This window comes from Mesoplodon densirostris, chromosome 11, assembly GCF_025265405.1.
Source record: "Mesoplodon densirostris isolate mMesDen1 chromosome 11, mMesDen1 primary haplotype, whole genome shotgun sequence".
Lineage (NCBI taxonomy): Eukaryota > Metazoa > Chordata > Mammalia > Artiodactyla > Ziphiidae > Mesoplodon > Mesoplodon densirostris.
The window spans coordinates 8,020,098-8,041,953 of NC_082671.1; the positions used below are offsets into that span (position 1 = coordinate 8,020,098).

Here is a 21,856-nt window from a genome sequence, read left to right on the forward strand (position 1 = left end):
CGGCGGTAGCCGCCGCGGCCGAGGGCGCCATTTTGCGTCCTCGCTCAAACTTCCATCCCCTCCAGGACGGGGACGTGCGGGCGTGAGAGCAAGGAAACCTGTCTCTTTGGGCTTTCAGTCCACAAAGAGTCCTTCTCAGCAGCTGGGGAATGTGAATCGGCCCCTTGGCGTAATGTGAAGCTGGCGACGAGGGCAGGTGCCTTCTCCCGAGTCGCTAGTTTCTTAGGAAGTTGAGGAGGCGCCTGGCGGTGCGAGGTTTAAATCCTCCCCGTTTCTGTTCACTCGCGCGAACACCAGCTCCCCAGGATTATGTTTTAACGTGGAAACGATTATTTATAAACTCTACTTATACATACAAAGAACTACTCACACAATAAAGCTGCGACTCTCCACACCTTGTGTCAGGGTTCCTGTCACTTGAGGACGTTCTCGCTTGTAAAGTGACGGAGTGCTTCTGGCCTTGCCCTCCTGTTTGTCTCCCTTTTTATTCGAGTTTGTGTACGATGTTAACTGGCACCATAATTCTGAAAGGATTGGGGCACGGAGCTGTCACAACGGGGCCAGTTGGATGCCCACTATCACCCTGGTCCGCGACATCACAGCGACAACTACGCTCCTCGTACGGATGGAAAGCCACCAAGTGCACGACAGGCCGCCACCACACCAGGGACGCAGAACTCAACGCCCAGAGCCGGAGAGTGTAAGACAGTTTTGGAGATCATTGTCACCCCAAATCACGCGTTCTTAATAATAAGTATTAATGTCACATGGCAGGTTTTGGTGTGTTTTTTTTTTTTTTTTTTGACTGTGCCGCGGCTCGCGGGTTGTTCCCCGACCAGGGAGTTAAGCCGGGTGGCGGCAGTGAGAGCCCAAGATCCTAACCACTAGGCAACCAGGGAACGCCCACGTGGCAGGTTTTCAGTGAAACATTTCAGCCACATAATTTAGCTCAGATATGTAAAAAAGGGCAAGGTGAAACCCCAGGTTTACTACTGAGCAGGTGGTAGACAGAGCAATAGAATCTAGAAGACGTCCCTCTAATTGCAAGCGGCAGGCCCTTGGATAATTTAATCTCCGTGCCTGTTTCCTTCTCTATCAAATGCCTGGAACACTGCGCACTTCATAGGGTTGTTGCTGTTGAAGTGCGAGGGTACCCTTCAAAAGAGGCGCTGGTTGTAATACCTGTGATGAAGGTAGGGCTCTCAATGTCAATTCAACAGTTGGTGAGAACAGGAGGGAAAGTAGTAAATATGCAGGAAACACACACTGCACGTTTGGTCATATGGGATACAGTCGTTAAGTGTCACACCACAGACTGAGACTATTTTGGATGCCCACACAAGAGCCCGAGCCCTAAGCTCAGAGGTGTTATTTCATTGCCTATCCACACGCCACCAGCTAACGAGCGTGGCCGCCCAGCAAGCAGTCCCACACAGGATGGCCACGTTGTCAGACGTGGGAGCTTTGTCACAACTTTTTCAGTGCTTAAATATTTTTAATTTTCAGAAAGGAATCTTGGAGGTGATCTAGCCCAATCCCTTCGTTTAACAGCTGAAGCAGCACCGCGGCCCATGCTGGTGGATGGGAGAGCCAGGGCGGAAGTCCAGGCTTCCCGCCCATACTCTACCCCTCAGCACCACAACCGTCCTGTTTCATTCTTCTATCCCGGTTATGGGTTCCACCACTGGAAACCGCTGGTTTTAGGTGCCACAGGATATGCCAGCTGGAATTAGCACTGAGCCCACAGATGCTCTGGCAGCAGTGCAGGTCCTTCCAGGAGGCCGTGCTTCCGTTTCCTGGATCGGGAGAGCTTCGAGGTATCTTGTTAACACACGACTGAAACCCTGCTCCTACACCTTGGGCGACACAGTCCTCACAGCAGGATTTGTGTGTAGGAACCCTCATGAACCAAGGTTTCACTTCAGAAATTTCAAGGTTCTGCCCTTCTATGGCCAGGGATACACACACAGCCCCATCACACAGCGTTCGTCCTTACCGTTTGCACACTCTACTGTAAATCCTTAGTACTGGCCTTGAACATCTCCCCAAAGAGCTGTTTCCCACGCTTACACTCACATCAGTAGCTCCACTGCCTCTGATCCTTTTACACGAATTTATTTCTATACAAGGTTCTAAAAACACCCCTTGGTTTTGTACATAAGTTTTTCTTTTTTTCCTCATTTTAAATTACTTTATAACAACTGGTTTCCTGATTTGTTTTTCCATTTTCTCTTTTCTCTGAAATCTGCCGTGATTTTAAAAAAAAAAAAAAAGACGAAAGGAAATAAAAATGCCATTGGCCAGAAGACAGGGTGGAGAAAAACAAAAGGGACAAAAATAAACAAAACATCAAATATGAAAATTCTCAGAGATAATGCATTTATAAACACAGAAATGGTTACAACAAAGATGGCCGTGATGAGTGGGTATATATATATTTATATATATATATTTATATATAAATCCGTGTCCGGCAACTGACCGCGGCACCTAGGGAGCTAAGTCCAGTCCTTGCATCTGCCCCGAACTCTCCCTTCTCTGCAGCCCCCTTATTGTGGGGTTTCATAAAGAACCCGCAGCTCCTTAGGCTGGGGACGGGGAGACTGAGCACAGGGCCTCGGCTGGCAGAGAAGGGGCGAGGCTCCAAGGAAAACCATAACCCACACTTCTAAGCCACCGTCGGCCATTCTGGGGATCTCCGGCCCCTTGGGGACCACATCTCGGCCCTTGCCCCTTTACAAATAAAGGGGGTCTGACCCGCCCCAGACCTCCCTCCAGCATCAGGTAGGAAGTGAAGTGAGATCGTGAGGGGAAGAAAACGGCTCCCAGGGACAGGGGCACGGGAGGAGCCCCTGTTCCTTCGCAGGCAAGAACAGAACGGGAGGCTGCTTGCATTTAGGGCTCCCTCCTCTGTGCCGTCTGGGAGTGCCAGCCTCTAGTCCTCTGTCAGCCCGAGCTTGGAGGATTACGAGGGTGAGGAGAGAGTAAGTGCCCACGCTGGAAAAGTCTCTATGAGGTCATAGCAAACCCCTCCCCTGAGCACCAACCCCCAATGTTAAAAGCTACGCTTAGGCGGGAGGCTGCTGGATCACGCGACCAGCTCAGAACCCCTCTGCCATTCGGGAGGGCTGACGTCCCTTCGGAAGAGGAGCTGAGACAATAAGGATGGCATCCTGTGAGAGAAGGCCATGCCTGAGGCCCAAGGAGATGGAGCCGGGGCCTGTCAAGGAAGAAGAGGACTTTTCCCACCAGGAGGAGCTGGAGGAAGAAGGGACCAGAGTCTCTCTCCCCTCTCCCCGGGGGACGGCAGCACAGGTCTCTACGAGCTGGCCAGGTGCTCGACCTGGATGGTGCTGGTGCTGACGGTGAGGCAGATGTCCTTGCGGTGCTCCGCCGTCTTATAGGGGGTCAGGTCGAAGGAGCACGGGGGCGGGGGATTGGGGTTGCTGTCCCCGCCACCCCCGCCCTGGGGGGCCGCCCCCGGGGACTGGAAGTGCGGAGGCTGTGGCGGCTGCTGCTGTGGCTGCTGCGAAGCCTGGGAGGCCTGGGCCTGGGCCTGTGCTTGGGCCTGCGCTTGAGCCTGCGCTTGAGCCTGGGCCTGGGCCTGGGCCTGGGCCACCGCCGCCGCCGCCGCCGCCGCCTGCACCTGCTGCTGGAGATCAGGAGGGTTGTGTTTGCGCATGTGCTTCATCAGGTACGTTTCCTGAGGGGGATGGAAGAGGGGTTGAGGGAAGAAAGAGGAGGAAGGAAGCTCCCTGTAACCAGCACCCTGGGCTGTTACCTTGAACAGAACGACACTTATACAGAGGTGCTCTAGAGCCACGCAGGTTCTCCCCATGAGCCACTCTCAGTGCTTGCACCGGGTGGACGAGGCGGAGACCTTTAGGGTCACCGTGGGCGTTCAACTGGCACAGGGAAAGCGATCACTTTCTCAAAGATCTCTGAATGGAACAACCTGACCACCTTTTTCTGGAGTCTCATGGAAAACATCCAACTGAAACCTCTCGTCTCTCACCATTTCAAGACGCTGTCTTTTGTCCTATGTCTCAGTAAAATGAAGAATCACGGCTGAGCAATCGCTATGGGCTTAAGGGACCAGGCATCCCCCAACCTCCTCAGCTCTGGGTCTCTTCAATGTCTGGGCTCTTGACTGATCCTGGCCGGGGAGGGGAGGGGGGCTCTGCGTGCTCACCGACGTGTACGCCCGGCTGCAGATGGTGCAGGTGTACACCTTGGCGTGCTTCACCGTGTGCGTGGACAGGTGCACCTCCAGCGAGGTCGCGTCCGTGTACGCCCGGTGGCAGTTGTGGCACTTGAAGGGTTTGTCTTTGTTGTGCTGCCGCCTGTGGGACTGAGAGCAGGGGGCGGGGTCAGGGCGGGTGCGCCAGGCTCTGCCCACCTGCCGCCTGTGGGACTGAGAGCGGGGGGCGGGGTCAGGGCGGGTGCGCCAGGCTCCGCCCTCCTGCCGCCTGTGGGACTGAGAGCAGGGGGCGGGGTCAGGGCGGGTGCGCCAGGCTCTGCCCTCCTGCCGCCTGTGGGACTGAGAGCGGGGGGCGGGGTCAGGGCGGGTGCGCCAGGCTCTGCCCTCCTGCCGCCTGTGGGACTGAGGGCGGGGCGGGGGGGGGGGGGTCAGGGCGGGTGCGCCAGGCTCTGCCCTCCTGCCGCCTGTGGGACTGAGGGCGGGGCGGGGGGGGGGGTCAGGGCGGGTGCGCCAGGCTCTGCCCGCCTGCCGCCTTGGCCTCAGTGGAAAGCCCCGGGCTGGGTGCCGGGCCTCCTGGGTTCTCTGCCGTCCGAAGGCAGCAGACATGGCTGCAAAGGGAATTTCAGGCGCTACCAGCGAAGGGAAGCAGCATCCTGCAGGACCCTGGACGTCAGAACGGCGGCTACGCCTGGTCCCACGAGTCCAGTGGTTCTCAAAGGGAGGCGTGGGGATTGCCGGGGACACCAAGACCTTTTCAGGGGGCCCACAGGGCCAAAACTATTTTCAAAATAGTCGTCATTACAAGGCGGCACCGTGTGCCTTTCCACTCTCATTCTTCCATGACTATACAGACATTACGTGATGTGTAATAGCGTAAACACGGAACGCAGCAGGTAAGAGGATCTCTCCATCTTCTAGTAAGCCAGACATTAGAGAAACGTGCGTAAACATAAAGCAACGCCGTTCTTCTCACTAAACTTCTTTTTGCGGGGAGGGAGGTTCACAGATTTGTTATTTATGTTAACGTACAATGGAGTTTGTTATTTTTAAACAAATGACTAAATACTTTTTCAGTTTCTTAATGTCTATGTAATTAGGTGTTACCCACATCAGTGAAAGCTCTTTGGGCTCCCCAGTGACTGTTAAGAACATAAAGCATCCTGAAAAAGTTTGAGAACCACTGTACTAGTCAAACGGCACTGTGACCCCACGTCTTAGACTCAAGGCCTCGTGTGGAGGGCGGAACACCTACCTGCAGGTTGGAGAGCTGTGTGAAGGCTTTCTCGCAGCCCGGGTGTGCACATTTGTACGGCCTATCCCCGGTGTGGATTCTGCACGGGACGAGAGAAGAAGAAAGGGGAAGGACATCAGCAAGGCCGCTCAGGGACCAGCGCCTTAACAGGCCTCCTCTGGGAGCACAGGGTGGGTCTCCAGGAGACGCCGGCTCAGGCCAGCGGGCCCGACTGCTGCTCGCTGCCCGCACCACTCCGCTCAAGCTGGGCTCCTCTCTGCTGGGGGAGGGCCGGGGGCTTGGCAGCCAAGGCGCAGGGAGGCCACGACCTGGCAGCCAAGGCAGCTCCTACAGTCACCGGCCCTCACGAGAGTTCAGAAACGTGAGATAAACACACGGCGAGAAAAAAGAAACACATAACACTTCTCCCTTGGCCCCCAACATACAGCCAGAAAGTACCCCTTCAGCCTTAGCACCGATCCCAGAGAAAGTCCTGGGGTCAAAGCAAAGCACAAGAGTTATGCGAACCGTGAAGGGCGGCAGCAACCTCGATGCTGGTGGAAGCTCCTCGGGGCTTTTCCCAGCTCAGCCCCTAACGGCAGGCAACGCCTCGTTTACTACTGATCTGACCTCCTTGCAAACACTATAGGGCCCTCTGCTGAGACGAGCCAAGGACTCGAGGGTTGGCAGACCCCCTGCTCCTCGGCAGGGACTTCAGAAGCATCTCTGTGACCAGGTGCTTTTCGAGATCCCGGGTATAAAATCCTGAAAACCTCGCAGGACGCGTCTCCTTGTGAGGAAAGCCCGATTCCTCCTCTTCGAGAAGCGAGCTGTCGGACCGCTTTAAGGGGGATCGCCACCTCCGGAAGCAGCCGGGAGAGGAGACCTGTAGCCAGCAGGAGTCCGGACTCCAGCTCAACTTGAGGCCCCGCTGAAGGAGACCATCAGCTCTTCCAGGAGGCGGGCTCACCTCCGAGCCACTCCAGATTCACGGGACGAGGTGCACATCCTTCCGGAGCAGGAGCCTTTTCGTCTCACTTGCCGGTTCTCTGTGAACGTTTACGCTGCGCTTTGTTCTCTTCTGTAGCCCAGGCCTCCCTTGGGGCCTTGCTTGGTGCTGTAGGTGTCGCTGGGTTGGTACCCAGCTGGAGTCTGATTATACCTCCTCCCGTCCATAATCGGTGCCCTAAGGGCTAGAGGGATGGTCTTCTCCAACCAAGTGGCCCTGCTTTGGCATCGAGGAGAGAATCTTGCAGGATGTGTGCACACGTGTCTCCAGGGAGGGGATGAGGGCAGGAAACGTCCGCTCCGCTCCCGGTGAGTTCCCTCCTCCCTCGGATCAGGGAATGTCCCACAGTCACTGTGTCTCCTCGGCGCTGCTTCTGCCCCAGAAAGGCGCTCTGAGCGTCCACTTGCGTCTCCACTCTTGCTTGGTCTTCCTCCCAGATGCCAGCTGCGCTCTCCTCCGGCCAGCTCTCTCCTCCAGCCGGGTCTCTCCCCCGCCCCCCGCATGCGGGTTGTTGTGTGTGTCCGGGGCGGGGGTGGGGAGGGCATGCCAGCGGGGCGGGGCCAGTAGCCCGCCACTCTCCCTTACCGTGTGTGCTGCTGGAGGTGGGAGAGCTGGCGGAAGGCCTTCTGGCAGTAGGAACAGTTGTAGGGCTTGGCCCCCGAGTGGATACGGAGGTGCTGGGCCAGGTAGGAGGTGTTGGCGAAGGTCTTGGAGCAGTGCGGGCACTTGTGGGGCTTGATGGTCTCCGTGTGCATCTTGGAGTGGATCCTGCCGGAGAGGAGAGGAGGGAAGGGGGGAGGAGGGAGCGGTTCGACACCACGGGCTCGGCTCTCCGCTGGGTGAAATGATGTTGCTTGACGGATGAGAGCACCCCTCCTCCCTCCCCCACAAACCCGCGCCGGCCTGGAGAGGCTCGTGAAGAGGACACCCACATCTAGGTTGCTGCGGATCTTAAGTCGGTGGCTAGAATGGCAGTGAGATGATGAAGAGCTGCACCCCTGGCTCCTGTAACCTTAAAGATTTCGGTCTCGTCAGCCCTCTGTTTTGTGCCAAGGTTACACACTCACCACAGACACCCTGCTTGCAAACAGTAATTTGAACAAAGACCAACACCGCCTGTTCCCCATGGACCTGAGGTTGAATGCACACCTTGGCTCTGAACTGAAGCATATAGTAAAAGCAGGGCCTGCTCTGCAGAAGAGTTCCAAACACAGACACAGAGAGAAGCCACACAAATCGTTCCAGACTCTGGGACCGAGAGCACAATTTTCCAGGCACCACCCCCAAGCTGCGGGGATACGGAGTTTAGTTTTCACAGACAGCAGTGGGAGAGAATCGAGGCTCCCAAACGGCAGAGTTGAAAGGGACAAAAGAAAACACGTGGAGAAAAGAGGAGGCGTGGGCCACGTGGCCTCGGGGTGAGGGCTCCACGGCAGGGAGCCGTGGGGAGACTGAGAGCAGCCTTACCGGGTGTGCTGCTGGAGGTGGGAGAGCTGGCGGAAGGACTTCTCACAGAAGTTACAACTGTAGGGCTTGGCCCCCGAGTGGATACGGATGTGCTGGGCCAGGTAGGAGCTGTTGGCGAACGTCTTGGAGCAGTGTGGGCACTTGTGGGGCTTGGTCTCGGTGTGTGACTTGGAGTGGATCTGCATCTCCGACTTCGAGTAGAACGTCAGGGAGCACATCCGGCACCTGGGCCAAGGGAGGGCAGCGGTTAGGACCCTGCCCGCCGAGAGGGCGTCGCTGAACCCGCCCCTCCGCTTCCAAAGATGCCGACCTATCTGATCTCTCCTCTGTTGCAGCGACAACGCGAGGCCCTCGAGAGGAGGAGCTCTATTTTATCTATCTTTACAGCCTGCACTTCTAATACAGCCCAACGCAAGTATTTAATAAGTGTTTGCTGAAATGCCTGGACTCCCTAAGTGTGTACATAAACAAGAATTCAACCAGGTAAGACAGGAAAGTCTTATTACAGGCCCTGGGCTGACATGGCTTTCACCGGACCAGGAATATCACCTAACCTCTGTTTTCCTTCTGCCTGTAACTTGACCTCAGACTTCTGAAGAACCCCTCTCCCCAGTTTCCCGTGGAGAAAGTACATCCCTCAGGTAATCCTCAAGCTCCTGAGGGGACAATGAGGACAACCTGACTAGATTCCTCAGGGGACTTTTCTCCTGTCTCCTCAGATAACTGTCTTCTCTCAGATTTTCTCCTTTTTGCCAGTGATTTCTAGAGGGATGAGGTGAAGAATTAATCAGGGTTATTTGGAGGGGGCTTTCCCAAACCACACGTCCAGCCTCTGCTCTGGATCTGATGTTCCACCGACTCCCCCCATCCCCCGGCCCCCTAGCAATCAAGTGAGAATTACTTCTGCAATGAGCCAAGGTAACTGCTGGAGTGGGTTGTGTCCCTCAAATATTAAGGAGAAAAAGACTGGCAAAATGCTGAGCTTCCCCGCTAAACCTCTCCTCTTTCCTAGCACAATGCCAGCACTTGGGGTTGACAACCGTATCATCTGAATACACTTTCATGCATCATCTGAGCTGGTAATCCTTCTTCCTGCTCTGATACTGCCCAACACTATCGAATAAGGAGGCCTGTGGGCAAGATAAGTCACAACTATTCAGACTTTACTGGGCGAAAGCTATCTATATGTGAGCTAGAACCCTATCACTCAAACAACTCACCAGCACACAATGTGGGCTGGTAGCAACGGCCGCAGCCTAGAAGCCAGGCAACTGGGGCAAGTCCCTCTTCTCTGGGTCCCCCCCAACTTCTCTCTCTAGGAGGGGCTTGGGATGGTGAAGGGTGACTTCTGCTTTTTTTCCTGATCCCAAGAGAATATTAGAGAATAACTGAGATGCAGACTAAAAAGAACTCTGAGCTCCTCAGAGAAGAAGAGACCACTGTTACTTGGGGGTATTGTTCCTGTATTAATGCTTCCATTAAAAATCCAATCATTGAGGCCAATTTCTAGTTCTCTAGTCACTTGATAATACTGAAAGAAATCCGATTACCTGTTTACCAACCCCTGGCTGTTGTCTGGGATGCCCAACCATTGTGTGGGAGGGTAGGAGGTTCTGTTTATAGTTAGCAGGGTCCAAAGGACACAGCCAACGGAAGTCTGGACACCGGGGCTCTACTCAGGGTTCAGTTACAGGCTTGCTCATCAATCTAGACCTCAATTTTCTGGTCTGTAAAATGGAGAGATAAATAACTGCCCCCAAAAGGGCCAGCAAACACCCAGGATAGTCAATGGTAAGCCAAGCATTCTCTAACGATAAAACTGCATTAATGTTAGCCGCACCAGTGCTGAGTGAGCTCATGGTACTATATATTTCACTAAAACTGAGGTTAGAAAACTAGACACATTGTCACTTGGAGAGGAACTGCACTAGAGTTACAAAATAACTTCCCTCCACTAAGATTTCTCAGACAGGTGGAATGATTTTAGCTCAAACCAAACCTCGTGAGTTTGCCTGTCAATGCTGAACACATAACTGCACCCCTTAACCTGAAATTAGTTATAGAAGAGAAAATAACCCTCTTCCTCAAAGTTTGCAACTAGAGAAGGATCTGCAAAACTTAAATTCATCAATAATGGACTGGCAACACAATGAGCTGTCTCCAGAGGTGTGAGTGTAATAAGGACAATCATAACGATAACATAATAATAACGGTAGTAACGGCTGCCACCTGTCGTTGTGCTGACACTGCCGGGCTCCAATCAGGTCCTTTAAACACACTGTTTCCGCTCCTTAAAACAACCCGGCAAGTACTATCCCTGTTCTACAGAAAGGAGCACAAAGGCTCAGAAAGGTAAAGCAGTTTGCCAAAGGGCGAACGGTGATTCAGTCTCACCTAACCTTAAGACTCCTCACACTAGAGGTATCCAGGGGGGAAGCTGGACCATCCTATCATCTGCCAGAAATGTTTAAACACGAAAACTACAGAGAAGCCAAATAAGTACAAGCCTAATGCAAGGTGTCAGGTGCTGGGAAAGAAACCCGATTAGGAGAGCTGTGGCAGTGGGCAGTGGCCGTGTCGCTGGGCGCACAGCTCCAGGGGGCACCATTCACACCCGACACCACAAGGGTGCTCCCTTGGAGGCATGCAGGGCAATGGCCTTGGTTACAGGAACCGCTTTGAAGTGAATTATCAACCCTTTTTTCCCTAAGATGTTCAAAAACACTTTCAGATACTCTGATTTTCCCTGAGAACATTTCCACAGGATAGATGAGGGCCATGATTGGTCTTCAGATTTTACTAGAAATAAGTGGACTTGCCCAGAGCAAAAGAACCCAGTTCCCCCAATACCCAGTCAAATGCCACAGACCACAGGGATGGATGTGGTTGACCCACACCTGCCATCGAAACGGGGATTCTTCGTGATTAAAGAGATTCCTTTGGAACCTCAGTTCTGAGTTTCTGAAGAAATTCCGTTTACCTATAACATAATCAGTGCCCCTTAAATTCAGAGTTCTCTTTAGTCACCTGGAGGTAGTGTGTGGAAAGTCCTATCAGGGCTGCCCTCCAATTGTACATTCACATTTCTTTACACATGCCCAGTGTGGGAAGTCCAGAAATAGCTTTAATGTGGGTCCGGAAGACAAAGAGAGAGAAACCTTGGCAGAACCAGAGGACACTGATCCACGTGAAGGGCCCTACAGAGTGTCAGGGAGCCCTCCCACCGTTCCTGCAACAACCGGTCTCGTTCAGGTGTAGCTCCAGGTCACAATGACCTCACTTGAAGCCAACACATAAAAATCCAAATTTCGACAAAATAAATTTAAAAGGGATTTTCATTTCATGGAATGTATGATACCTTTACATGAACCAAACTTGTCAACTACCTGTATAATATGATATGACGTAAGCATTGCTCAGGAACACTTTTACTGTATAAAGTGGGCTACACCTGTAATAATAAAGCTGCAGTGAACTTCCAGATTATAAGCTGGAATTCTGCAGTGCTCAATACTTTCTGCATAGCAACACTCCCCTCATTCTGACTTACAAAGACGGATTTAAACGCTCTGAACTCTCCATGGTAGACGTGTACAACACATAAAAGTAAATGCTAAATGATGACTATTTCTCATCTCTTTCGAAGTTCCCAACATTTCAAATCTCATTTGATATATACTCCCAACAACTGGGAGGCATAAACAGAATTCTCCCCATTTTACAGATGAGGAAACTGAGGCCCAGAGAGGGGAAAAGGACTTGCCCAGGGTCACACAGCAAGTTCGTGGTGGAGCCGGGAACTGAATCCATGAGCCCAAGGCTCTGTCCATTTCCTGTGCCGCAGTTCCCTTCGCTCCTAAAATGGGAACAACATTGCCCATCTCGGTACACTAAGGACAGACCCAGTCTCCCAGCCATGCACATCTACCCCTGTCTGCGTCAAAGCTGTGACGGTGGTTATTCCACTCTGTACACTGGGACCAGACTCCCCAAACCCACTAGGGCCCTTGACAGTTCTCAAGGGGATTAAAAGATTTACACCTTTCAAAGGGCAGGGAGTTTAGATAGGTAATTATTTTTGTATAGTACCACATGCAAATATGCTTATAATGCTTTTTGGCAACGGACGACTTAAAGGAAGTGGAGGATCAAAAGAACTTCCATGAATGAGAAAGTGAGCAAACAGCCATTTCACAAGCATATATTCCACAGGGGGGAAGGGGAGGTATCCTAATCGTTCCACCTTTTTATACAGACCCCTCCCATCATCCCAACCATGCAGGGTCAGGCAGGCTCAATGCTCAAATACGGCCCAAGAACTGGTGGATAGCACACCGGTTAAGGTTAGGGGCTTACCAGAAATGTTTCTTGAAAAAATAGGAATGGAAAATGTAGGAACCACAAAGGAGCTGGAGACAAGAGTCTCAAACCCAGTCTAAAGCCTCATTACAAGAAAGAAATTCCATTACGTCACCCCAAGATAAGTCAATGCTGAAGACCTCAAAAAAGGAAGGGGTGAAATGGGTCTGCATCCTGGGGAAGAGGAGCCAGAGAGGGGCCAGAAGCTCCACCTTCCTACCCCTCAACGGAACACCTGACATGCACGTGGATCTGAGGTGGAAGCCGCCAGAGCGCAGAGCCCAGTGCGGGCAGGGGAGCTGAGAGCGCCGCACCCCATCCTGCCCCGGCTCTGATCCTTACCTGTAGGTCTTGCCGTCTTTCTGATGGTCATCGTCATCCTCAGGGGAGAGGACGTAAGGGTCGTTCATCTCGGGCAGCCCCGATTCCAGCATCCGCTTCTTCTTTCGGCCCCGGGGGGGCTTGGCGGCCACGGTGCCGCCGCCGCCGCCGCCTTCCTCTGTTAGGGTCGAGGCTACCTTCTTAGAGAGGTCAGGGACCACCTGCAGGGCTTGTGAGCCAGGGGGAAGAGCTGAGACAATCATGGGAGCCGAAATGGGGAAGGTCTGAGCTGACGAGGCTGTGGTCACGAGGGAGCCTGAGGGGGATGTGATAACCAAGCCGGGACCTAGGATTGTGAGAAAAAGGAGATGGCGTCATGTTGCCCAGTCCTGATCCTAGCCCTACGTCATTTTCCCCAGATCATTGTCTATTTAACCCCTCACCACCGCCCCCCCGCCCAGAGTATACAGGAAACCCCAAACCCTGTAGAAAAACAGTGGTCTCCTAACCCCTGTCCCCACCCCGCCCCCAGTAACAGTGAGATTTACCCCTTGATTGACTCCCTTCTCTTCTCCACCTCTGAGAACAGGAGACGCCTTGATTCAGAGAAGGAAAGAATGTCACCTCCTCAAAGGCAGGGACCGCATCTTCTACTTCTTTGTATCGCCCACAATGCCTAGCGCATTGCTAGGCACACAGTAGGCACTTAATAAGAATCTGATTGAGTAATCAAACACATATCCCACTCCCCATGTCCTTGGCGCCCTCCAGCCTGGGGTACTGATCGTGGAAGATCAACACCTCAGATTGGAGAAGAGCGGAGGGTGCTCACCAGCGGTCATCAGTCCTGTCGACGGCACAGGGACCACCGTGATATTCTGGGTAACGGACGCCTGGCTATGTGGGGTCAGCTGGTCTGACTTGGACTCTGTGTCCATGCTGATGCCCGAGGGCAGGGACACCGAGGCAGGCACTGTCAGCAAGGTGGGGTAGTGGGGCGGAGCCAGCCCACAGCCCTTCTCCGGCAACAGCTGGTCCTTCATCTTGTTGATGAACATCGTGTTCTCAATCTGAAAGAAAAGGAACGGGACAGTGGCCTCTGAGGGAGAGTCCCGAGGCTGTCCGCTCCCTCGGCACCTTGCGCTGTCCATCCTCTGTGGGGACCGAACGGCGGGTGGTTAATATCTGTGCTTCCAGAGAGAAGCTGAACAGAAACGCTGTGTAATTCTCAACGATGGGGGGCCTGGCGAAACAGCATGGGAGTTATCTTGCTTCAGTGTCCACGGTAATAGGACTTGCTACTCAGGGCTGAAAAAAGTACCCAGTGGAGCAGAAGTAAAAAAACCAAACACCACGTACCTGTCCTGAGACCGTGGGGATGGAAGGCCAGAAGTACGGGTTAGAGTTGAAGTGAGATTCTTCCATTCTACCTGAAGAAGGGAACGAGACCACATCACACTCAGGAACCATCTGACGCAGCTGAGCAAGGGGGAGGGGGCGCTGAGGAGCTCCAGGTCTCTTCCCACAGGGCTGGGAGTGAGTAGTCAAGGCCTCAGGGTCGAGCATATTAGTCCCTCTGGTCAGAGCCACTCCCCACTACATCCCCATCCAACAGAGGCTATCACAGTTCAGATGCTGGTGAAAGAACGTACACACATCTCATTTACCCACACAATGTTTCCTGTACTCCAAATAAACAGAATTGGTATTTCTTTCTTTGGCTGACAAAAAGAGAAATTGAAGTCATGAGAGAGGAAGGCATGGACCCAAGGTCCACACAAAGCAGATCACCAATCGGCTTGAAAACAGCCAGGGTACCTATCATTGTTCCTCTCCTTTCATCCCTCAAAGCCATCTTCCTTGAAATAAAAAATTTCAAGGGTTCCAACGGACATGTCTATCGTTCCCTGTAGCCTGAAAAGGTTCTAGGCCAGAATACAAAATGTCCAAGAGAATTAAAGAATGAAATTGGCAAGAATCAGAATCAAGGTCTTTGGGGTACCAGATGATATCTGGGGACCACGCCCCATGGATCCCACCAAGGTCTAAGAACATCTGTGATGCTGCACTGGGTACCACGCACACTGGACTGAGCAGTAAGGACCTAGGAGTTAACCAGTTTTAAAAGGGGTTCTAGGGAATTTCCTGGCGGTCCAGTGGTTAGGACTCTGCGCTTTCACTGCCGAGGGCTCGGGTTCAATCCCTGGTCGGGGGACTAGGATCCTGCAAGCCACATGGCACGGCCAGAAAAAAAAAGGGGGACTGTTTCTAGCACCAGCACCCCAGATCTCCACCTAAAGGGATTTAGAACAGGGACAATGGTGGGTCAGAACACACACACATTACCAGACTCCTCTGTAGTTCTCAAACACTATACCTCTAAGAGTTCAAGCTCTCCTCTGTATGCGGACGACAAGCAAGCTTAAAACCTGGGGAGGGAAGCATAAGGAGCAAGAAAAGGAATCCCTGAGAATCTCGGTGCAAGTCACAGATGGGTCCGGAACCCAGGCAGCCCGCCACTCATTTTCATACTCTGATCGCTTCTCCTAACAAGGCTTAATGGCAGGCTATTGGTCCGGAGTAGCTTCCCAAAAGCCTGGACCAGGAGAGATCCAGGCTGGCAGAAGGCAGGTGAAGCCGGAGGAGGACACCGGTGGGAAGGGGAAGTGAGGAGGAGAGGGAGTAAACATTAACACCGCGGTGCTGCTCTGGGCCAAGAGCGGCCAGGCTCCAGGAGGGGCAGGAGGACTCACGGGACGCTGTGACTTGTAGCCTGGTCACACACATGGTCCCACTGAGGACATGCTGGAGGCGGACACCAGGGATTCTAAGAGATGGGTGGGTAGACTGGGCAGAGAAACTGGGTCTCAAGCAGTGACTAAGGAAACCAGGAAAGTTCTTCAGCAAAGGAGGTGAAGCAAAAGATCTCACTCTAAATGTAATGGTGTTCCTGGTCCTTCTCCAGAAGTCTCATCACATTTTTTGCTCTATTGAACAACACTCTGAATTTTCATAAAACCTATAAAGGGAAGCAGAACTGAATTTCAGCCTATTTTACCCCAAAAGTAGCAAAGTAGAGCAAGCAAGTCTGTGGCTACCACAGCTTCACACAAATGAGACTCAACTTTAAATGCCCTGAGGGTCAGGCACAGACAAATCCTGCTTCCCGAGTTATAAACACAGTAAAACCAGACACTCTCCACAGGGGTGCCACCCAGTTCCCTGCCAGCTTTATAAAGGGCCTTGAGCCTCAGGCCCTCCGTAGGCAATGGACGTTGAGAAACAGCGAGATCACAGTGTAAGGGGACCCGATCTTGCCCGGCTTTGGGGGAGGCAGGGGCCACATCCTGAACTGCCCCCAAGCTCTAACACAGGACCCATCACCCAGTAGGGAATTCCATACTTGGTGAACCAACTGGCAGCAGCCTACGCGTACGGACCCTGAAAGCCAAGCCAAGGGCTCCCACTGGGACCCACAGCCCCCGTCCCTCTAACCTTCTAGCTGAGAGGCATGAAATCGACAAGAATGGTGGCTGTGGTGGAAACGCAGTAGAGAGTCAGGCTGGAGAGTAAGGGAAAGGAGGATCTAATCATGATATCCCCCTAGAGAGACAAGGAAGTAAACGCATTACGGATGTGAGAATTTAGGAGGGAGGAACTGAGAGCCTGAAAATAAGGCTGCCCTCAGGATCCTGGCGAACAAGCCTCCTCCCCCGGCCCAAACTACATCCATTCTCAGTGTCCTGCCAGGGGCTCAGGGGAAGCAGCTTCTGAGTCAAACATGGCCTGTAGGTTGTGACAAACGGGCACGAAGTGACTTGGAGGACAATATCACCACCACCATTAGCACCTATTAAGAGCCCACTGTGTTCAAGGTACTGTTCTGAGCACTTTACGACCACCACACCATTTAATCCCACAACAATTCTATGAAGCAGCATAGTGCAATCCCTATTTTTCTTTCTTCTTTCTCTTTAAAAAACATTTTACTGAAATATAGTCGATTTATAATGTTGTGTTACCCATTTTTCAAACGAGGAAACTGGAGGCAAACAGTAAATAGCAGAACAGGGATCTGAACCCAGGACCAAAGAGCAAGCTAGAAAAGGGTCCTACAAGAGGCCAGCTTAAGTACGTGCTCTCTGATGCTGGGGCTTGATTCACAAATCAAAATTTAGACTATTTCCAGAAATGGACTATATACTTTTCAGGTAGTTCTCAATAAATACTTTCAACAATGAAGTTTTCAGGGAATCCCCTGGTGGTCCGGTGGTTAGGACTCCACACTTTCACTGCCAAGGGCCCAGGTTCAATCCCTGGTCAGGGAACTAATATCCCACAAGCCACAGCATGGCTGCCAAAAAAAAAAGCAAACACCAAAAACGAAGTTTTCAACGACAGCAAAATGCAGTGAAAGATGATATTCTCTGTCCACATCGAGTGAAACCTCACCTGGCCACCAAAATAACTGATTTTAGAATGATAGGGTCTGAATTAAAAGGTCAGACTGTCTGGAAGGGGTAAATAGAAGAAAAGGCCCCCCCACCTCCCTGGATACCCAGTCTCTCAGTCTGCTTTGGTTCTTAAAAGAACAAAGCTGAAGATCAGAACCACAGCTGCTCCTAGGACAAAATGATAAACGTGTCTGTGGGCTCCTGATAAATACATCCACCCAAAAGGGGGTGCACGGGGAACCCTGCTTGCCCAACTGGAAGCAATATCTGCCTGCAGGATGACACCGGAGAAAGGGTCAACTGTTCTGAGGCCAGAATGTGATGTAAATGGCGCCCCCTGGGGTTGTGTCACAGGGCGCCCTGGCACCAGCTCACTCAAATACCTGCCAACTGTGGTTTTACCACTTCTCCTTTCAACTCTCTATCACGCATGGAGGAACGCCCACCAAACCATCCTGACATCCAGGTACGTACATATGAACATTCTTAAAACCCGAAGAAAGTAATGGTATTACAGGGAAACTTCATCTCTACACAGAGCGCCAGTTTTCTTTTGTTTGTTTGTTTTATATTTTGGCCGCGCCGCATATCTTGCGGGATGTCAGTTCCCCGACCAGGGATAGAACCCAGACCACGGTAGTGACAACACCGAATCCTAACCACTAGGCCACCAAGGAACTCCCCACAGAGCATCAGTTTTGATGATTACGCCAACATATTAAAAACAAACCAGAAGGGGCTTACCCTAGACTGGGAAGGAAGAGGCAGGCTTCTATTATAGCCCCAAAGCTCAGGAAAGAAGGAAAAACACAGTAGGTGGAAAGATGATGTTGGCAGATTGAAAATCTGGGTTATAATTCCAACTTTACTACCGCACCATGCCTCTGCTGCTCTCCAATAAGAAGGGACGTTTACTATAATTAAGTTGGACAGCATTTTCCTTTCAAGAGGTTCAGGAACTACATACTCCTTTTCCAATCTCAAAAGAAATCTTGCAAGACTGAGAAGGTGAAGAAAAAGGACAATATTAAGTTACGTCCATGAAACACACAGGAGGACTTGAACTCTTGCACCAGACCTTTGTCCATCTGTCCGTCCTTCCCCAGTGCTACCAGCCATCCAGGGATAAAGACATCACTGCCTCATTGCAGTTTTCGTAGCAGTGCTGAAGACCACCACTTCTTTCCTGGTACTTACAATTTTTACATTTTTTCCTCCCAAAATAAAGCATGGTTTTCTTTTCTCAAGAAAATAACATTGTGTCACACAACCAACCTTTAGGAAATCATGAAATACACCAACCCAATTTAGTAGCCAGAGGATGGACTGAGGAATCAAGGCTTCCAGAATCTAGGTTTACGCCCTACATCAGTAAATGACTCTCAGTAATTTACGACTCTCCTAAATTTCTACCTGGGTAGAGGATGGAAGAGTATAAAACCCCTAAAAATTCATAAGGCACATGGAATTGAGATGGAGACAACACACAGAAGAAAAAGAATAAAATGCTCAAAGTACTCCTGAGGAGAGTTAGAGAAACACTTCCATGTGATGAGGACTATTAGTGACAATTAGTAGAAATTACACAGAGACCACATAATTATAAAGGAACTACCCAAAAGTATTAGATTTATAATCCCCAGCTTACTAATCACCAACTAGAAGCACTAACAAGAAAGAGAGATGCAAAGAACAATCAACTCAAATTCAACTGCAGAAAGAACTTGAGGGGCTTCCCTGGTGGCGCAGTGTTTAAGAATCCACCTGCCAATGCAGGGGATGCGGGTTCATGCCCCGGTCTGGGAAGATCCCACATGCTGCGGAGCAACTAAGCCCGTGCGCCACAACTGTTGAGCCTGCGCTCTAGAGCCCGCGAGCCACAACTACTGAAGCCCGCGTGCCTAGAGCCCGTGCTCCACAACAAGAGAAGCCACCACAATGAAAAGCCCACACACTGCAACGAAGAGTAGCCCCGGCTCGCCGCAACTAGAGAAAGCCCGCACGCAGCAACGAAGACCCAACGCAGTCAAAACTAAAAAAAATAATTAATTAAGAAAAAGAAAAACGGAAGGAACTTGACACATGGATCTCAGACACTTTATTGAAAAAAACTGTTCCAGAATGCACAACTGCAGAAAGGTTGCAATGTTAGCTAAGGACTTGAAGTGAGGAAACACACAGGGCCATTCTTCCTCGGTTAGGAAACAAATCTTTTTCTCAGGTCCTAAGGGCATTCAAGAAGGGCCATCCCAATAGGATCTGGGGACTTCCTACTGTGAACTCTCCCAAGTACAAAATAACTGAGAACAGGTTTATCCCAATTCTATTGGGAAAGACCATCACACCATGCCCAAAGAGACCAACAGGACCACTACCACCACAAAGCTGGCAATCTGAGCCAGCACCTTCTACCCTGGGCACCACTGGACCACTGTACCTGCACCCTGCAGGAAGAACGCCATAGTGGTTCCCCGTGCCCTGCCCGTTCCACTATTAACTGACGGATCTGCACACTGTGAGGCAGGAAAGAAAAAACCAAAGAAAAAAAGTCTGGAGAAGAGGGAATATGCACCTAATAGTTAATCACCAACTTGGCTCAGAAACCTATGGGGAATAAATTTTATAAACCAGCCTGGAATTGGTTCTCAGAAGACACCTCTAAGATTATAAGCTCTGAACTCAAACTCTGTTGGGTTGACATATTGTCATTTTCAGGCAACCTAAAACTCAATCACCATCAAACCTCATATTCTGAATTCTTCCAGAGCTACTTCTGAAGTCTGCTCCATACAGTTTTATCCATTTTACTTCAAACTACCCACGAATCAGTTTCTTCCCCAAAACTTCACCCTACCATGTCAAATTCAAATAACATCACACTACGGATTCTAATCACTCACCAGATCCACTCCAAACACCGATGCAACGTTAAGGATACAAACTCCACTCTAAACTCAGTTCTGCTTGTTCCAAACACGGGAAAGCAATTCCATTAGCTATGCCACAAAGGCTACACTGGTAACTAGGGCCCATTTATCTCCAAAGCAGAATAAGTTTCTCTTTTGGACACAATGCAACACTGCTTAGTGAGTTCACTTGAGCATTTCACAACTCATTCTTGTTGAGGACTGGTGGGAATGGAAGGTGATGGGGTACAGTGCCAACTTTCTGCACAAAACTTCCTGGGTATCCTCAAGAGATAATACGAAGAGACTGATTTTTCTCCCACAGCAAACACTAGTATTACAATTGCTACTACTTGAACAATTCTGTCACGCTGTCCGCAAAAGGGCCATTTGATTATGACCCCTTCGCCCCCCAAAACTGGAAAAGCCATTAACCCCAAATTGTCTTACCCTCTCTCTCTCTTCCTCCTGTCGTCTTATTCCTTGTCCTTTCCAGGGCTCCTGAACTTTCTGTAAACAAATTGTCTGGGTTACAGGGGCCGGTAAGGGTGCAGCCACCGGAGAACTGTGGAGAACCTCAGGAATTCTTTGACCATCGGCACTCAGTCCAGAAGGCAGGCGGACCCCCGACCAACGATCCAAAGATACAAGGATAGAACAACAGGAGTGCAGGGCCACCCCCTATGTAGATACAAGGGAAATACATCCAATTCCCAGCAACTAAGATGAACTCTAACACCAGTGTGTGGGGTCCACCCCTGGGCTCAGACACTGGTTCTTCTTGGTCCCCCCGGGGCCGCAGGTAACCGGAGGCGGGGGCGGGGGTGTGTGGGGATGGTTAGAGAACAGAAGAGCTGGAAGAAGAGAAGCGTCCCTGCCTCCCAAGGATTGGCTCAGAAGGCAAAGCTGAGGACCCGGGGGGGATGCACAAGCCCTTGTGTCAGGCACAGTGCCAGTTCAGGCCCAGGCACTTCCTCTGGCCTCCCCCCCCCCGCCGCCGCGAGGACTTCGCCCCTGCCTACCCAAGGCCCTGCGCCAAGAAGTACCTCCCTCAGCCTGCACAGTGGTCTAGCTACTGGAGACCCCGGCTGTCCCCCAAACACCTTCGCTGTCCTGAGACAGCCCCTGGGCGCCTTCTCCTGAGGTCGCCCACCACCCCTTCCTCTAAGACCCTTCTTTGGGACGCCCCTCCTTCCTCTCCAGGGAGCTGAACTCTACCACCCACCAGACAGACACCCGCCCCCTAAACCCCCCCATTCCTCCCCATCGCCCGCTCCTCCACAACCACTTCCGGTTCCGGGACGGACACACGTACAGTCCCATCGTGGACCCCCCCTTCCCCGCCCCCCCCAAGGAAAAGGGGAGGGGGAAGGAGCAGAGAGCTCGGCGCGCGCCGGCTGCAGCGGCGCTAGACTCACCCGGCGGCGACGGCTGCGGCGGCGCCAGAGCCGGAGCCAGAGAGCGGGAGGGGCGGCGTTTGCTGGGAAAGAGGGAGCCGAGTGCGGTGGGAGGACCCGGAGAGGACGAGGGGAGGGGGATAGCGCCAGGCGAGCGCGCGGGCACGCACTTTAGGCGCGAGGCAGACCCACACACTCACACGCACGGATCGTGCGCGAGACACCCGCAGGGCGGGGGCGCTAGGCAGTGGGTGGCCCCCTCCCTCCCTCCCTCCCCTAACACTCACCCGGAAGTGGTGCCGCAGCTCGTGCTCCCGAGAACCCCGATTCCTCCACGCCCCCTCCCTCCCTCCCCCCACTGGCTCGGAGTTGAGCCGCGGCTGAGAGAAGGCGGGAGCGCCGGAAACGAAAAGGGGGGAGGGAGGGAAATAGCAATGTTGGGGGGGCGGCAATGGGGAAAGGGGGGGTGAAAATGCAAAGGTCGAGTCACTTCCGGGAGCAGCTAGAGCAC

At 52.2% G+C, this 21,856-nt stretch overlaps 1 protein-coding gene across 17 annotated transcripts; it reads right to left on the minus strand.

Annotated features, from left to right (window-relative positions):
* Positions 1-1,504: 1,504 nt before the first annotated feature.
* ZNF384 (zinc finger protein 384) lies at positions 1,505-21,805 on the minus strand. Of its 17 annotated transcripts, none has more exons than XM_060112535.1 (16): positions 21,367-21,614; positions 20,399-20,458; positions 16,084-16,191; positions 15,520-15,607; positions 14,966-15,017; positions 14,260-14,309; positions 13,948-14,018; positions 13,421-13,658; positions 13,137-13,184; positions 12,610-12,934; positions 11,672-11,764; positions 7,909-8,133; positions 7,027-7,209; positions 5,454-5,532; positions 4,193-4,351; positions 1,506-3,703 (listed from the first exon to the last, which is right to left on the minus strand). In XM_060112535.1, the coding sequence occupies exons 7-16, from the start codon at positions 14,011-14,013 to the stop codon at positions 3,320-3,322; spliced, it is 1,800 nt and encodes a 599-aa protein (XP_059968518.1). In that variant the 5' UTR covers positions 14,014-14,018; positions 14,260-14,309; positions 14,966-15,017; positions 15,520-15,607; positions 16,084-16,191; positions 20,399-20,458; positions 21,367-21,614; the 3' UTR covers positions 1,506-3,319. The 17 variants fall into 17 exon arrangements, with proteins under 17 accessions (XP_059968508.1, XP_059968518.1, XP_059968517.1 ...); XM_060112534.1 differs by having other exon boundaries at positions 14,256-14,309; XM_060112530.1 differs by lacking the exon at positions 14,260-14,309.
* Between the last annotated feature and the right edge of the window lie 51 nt (positions 21,806-21,856).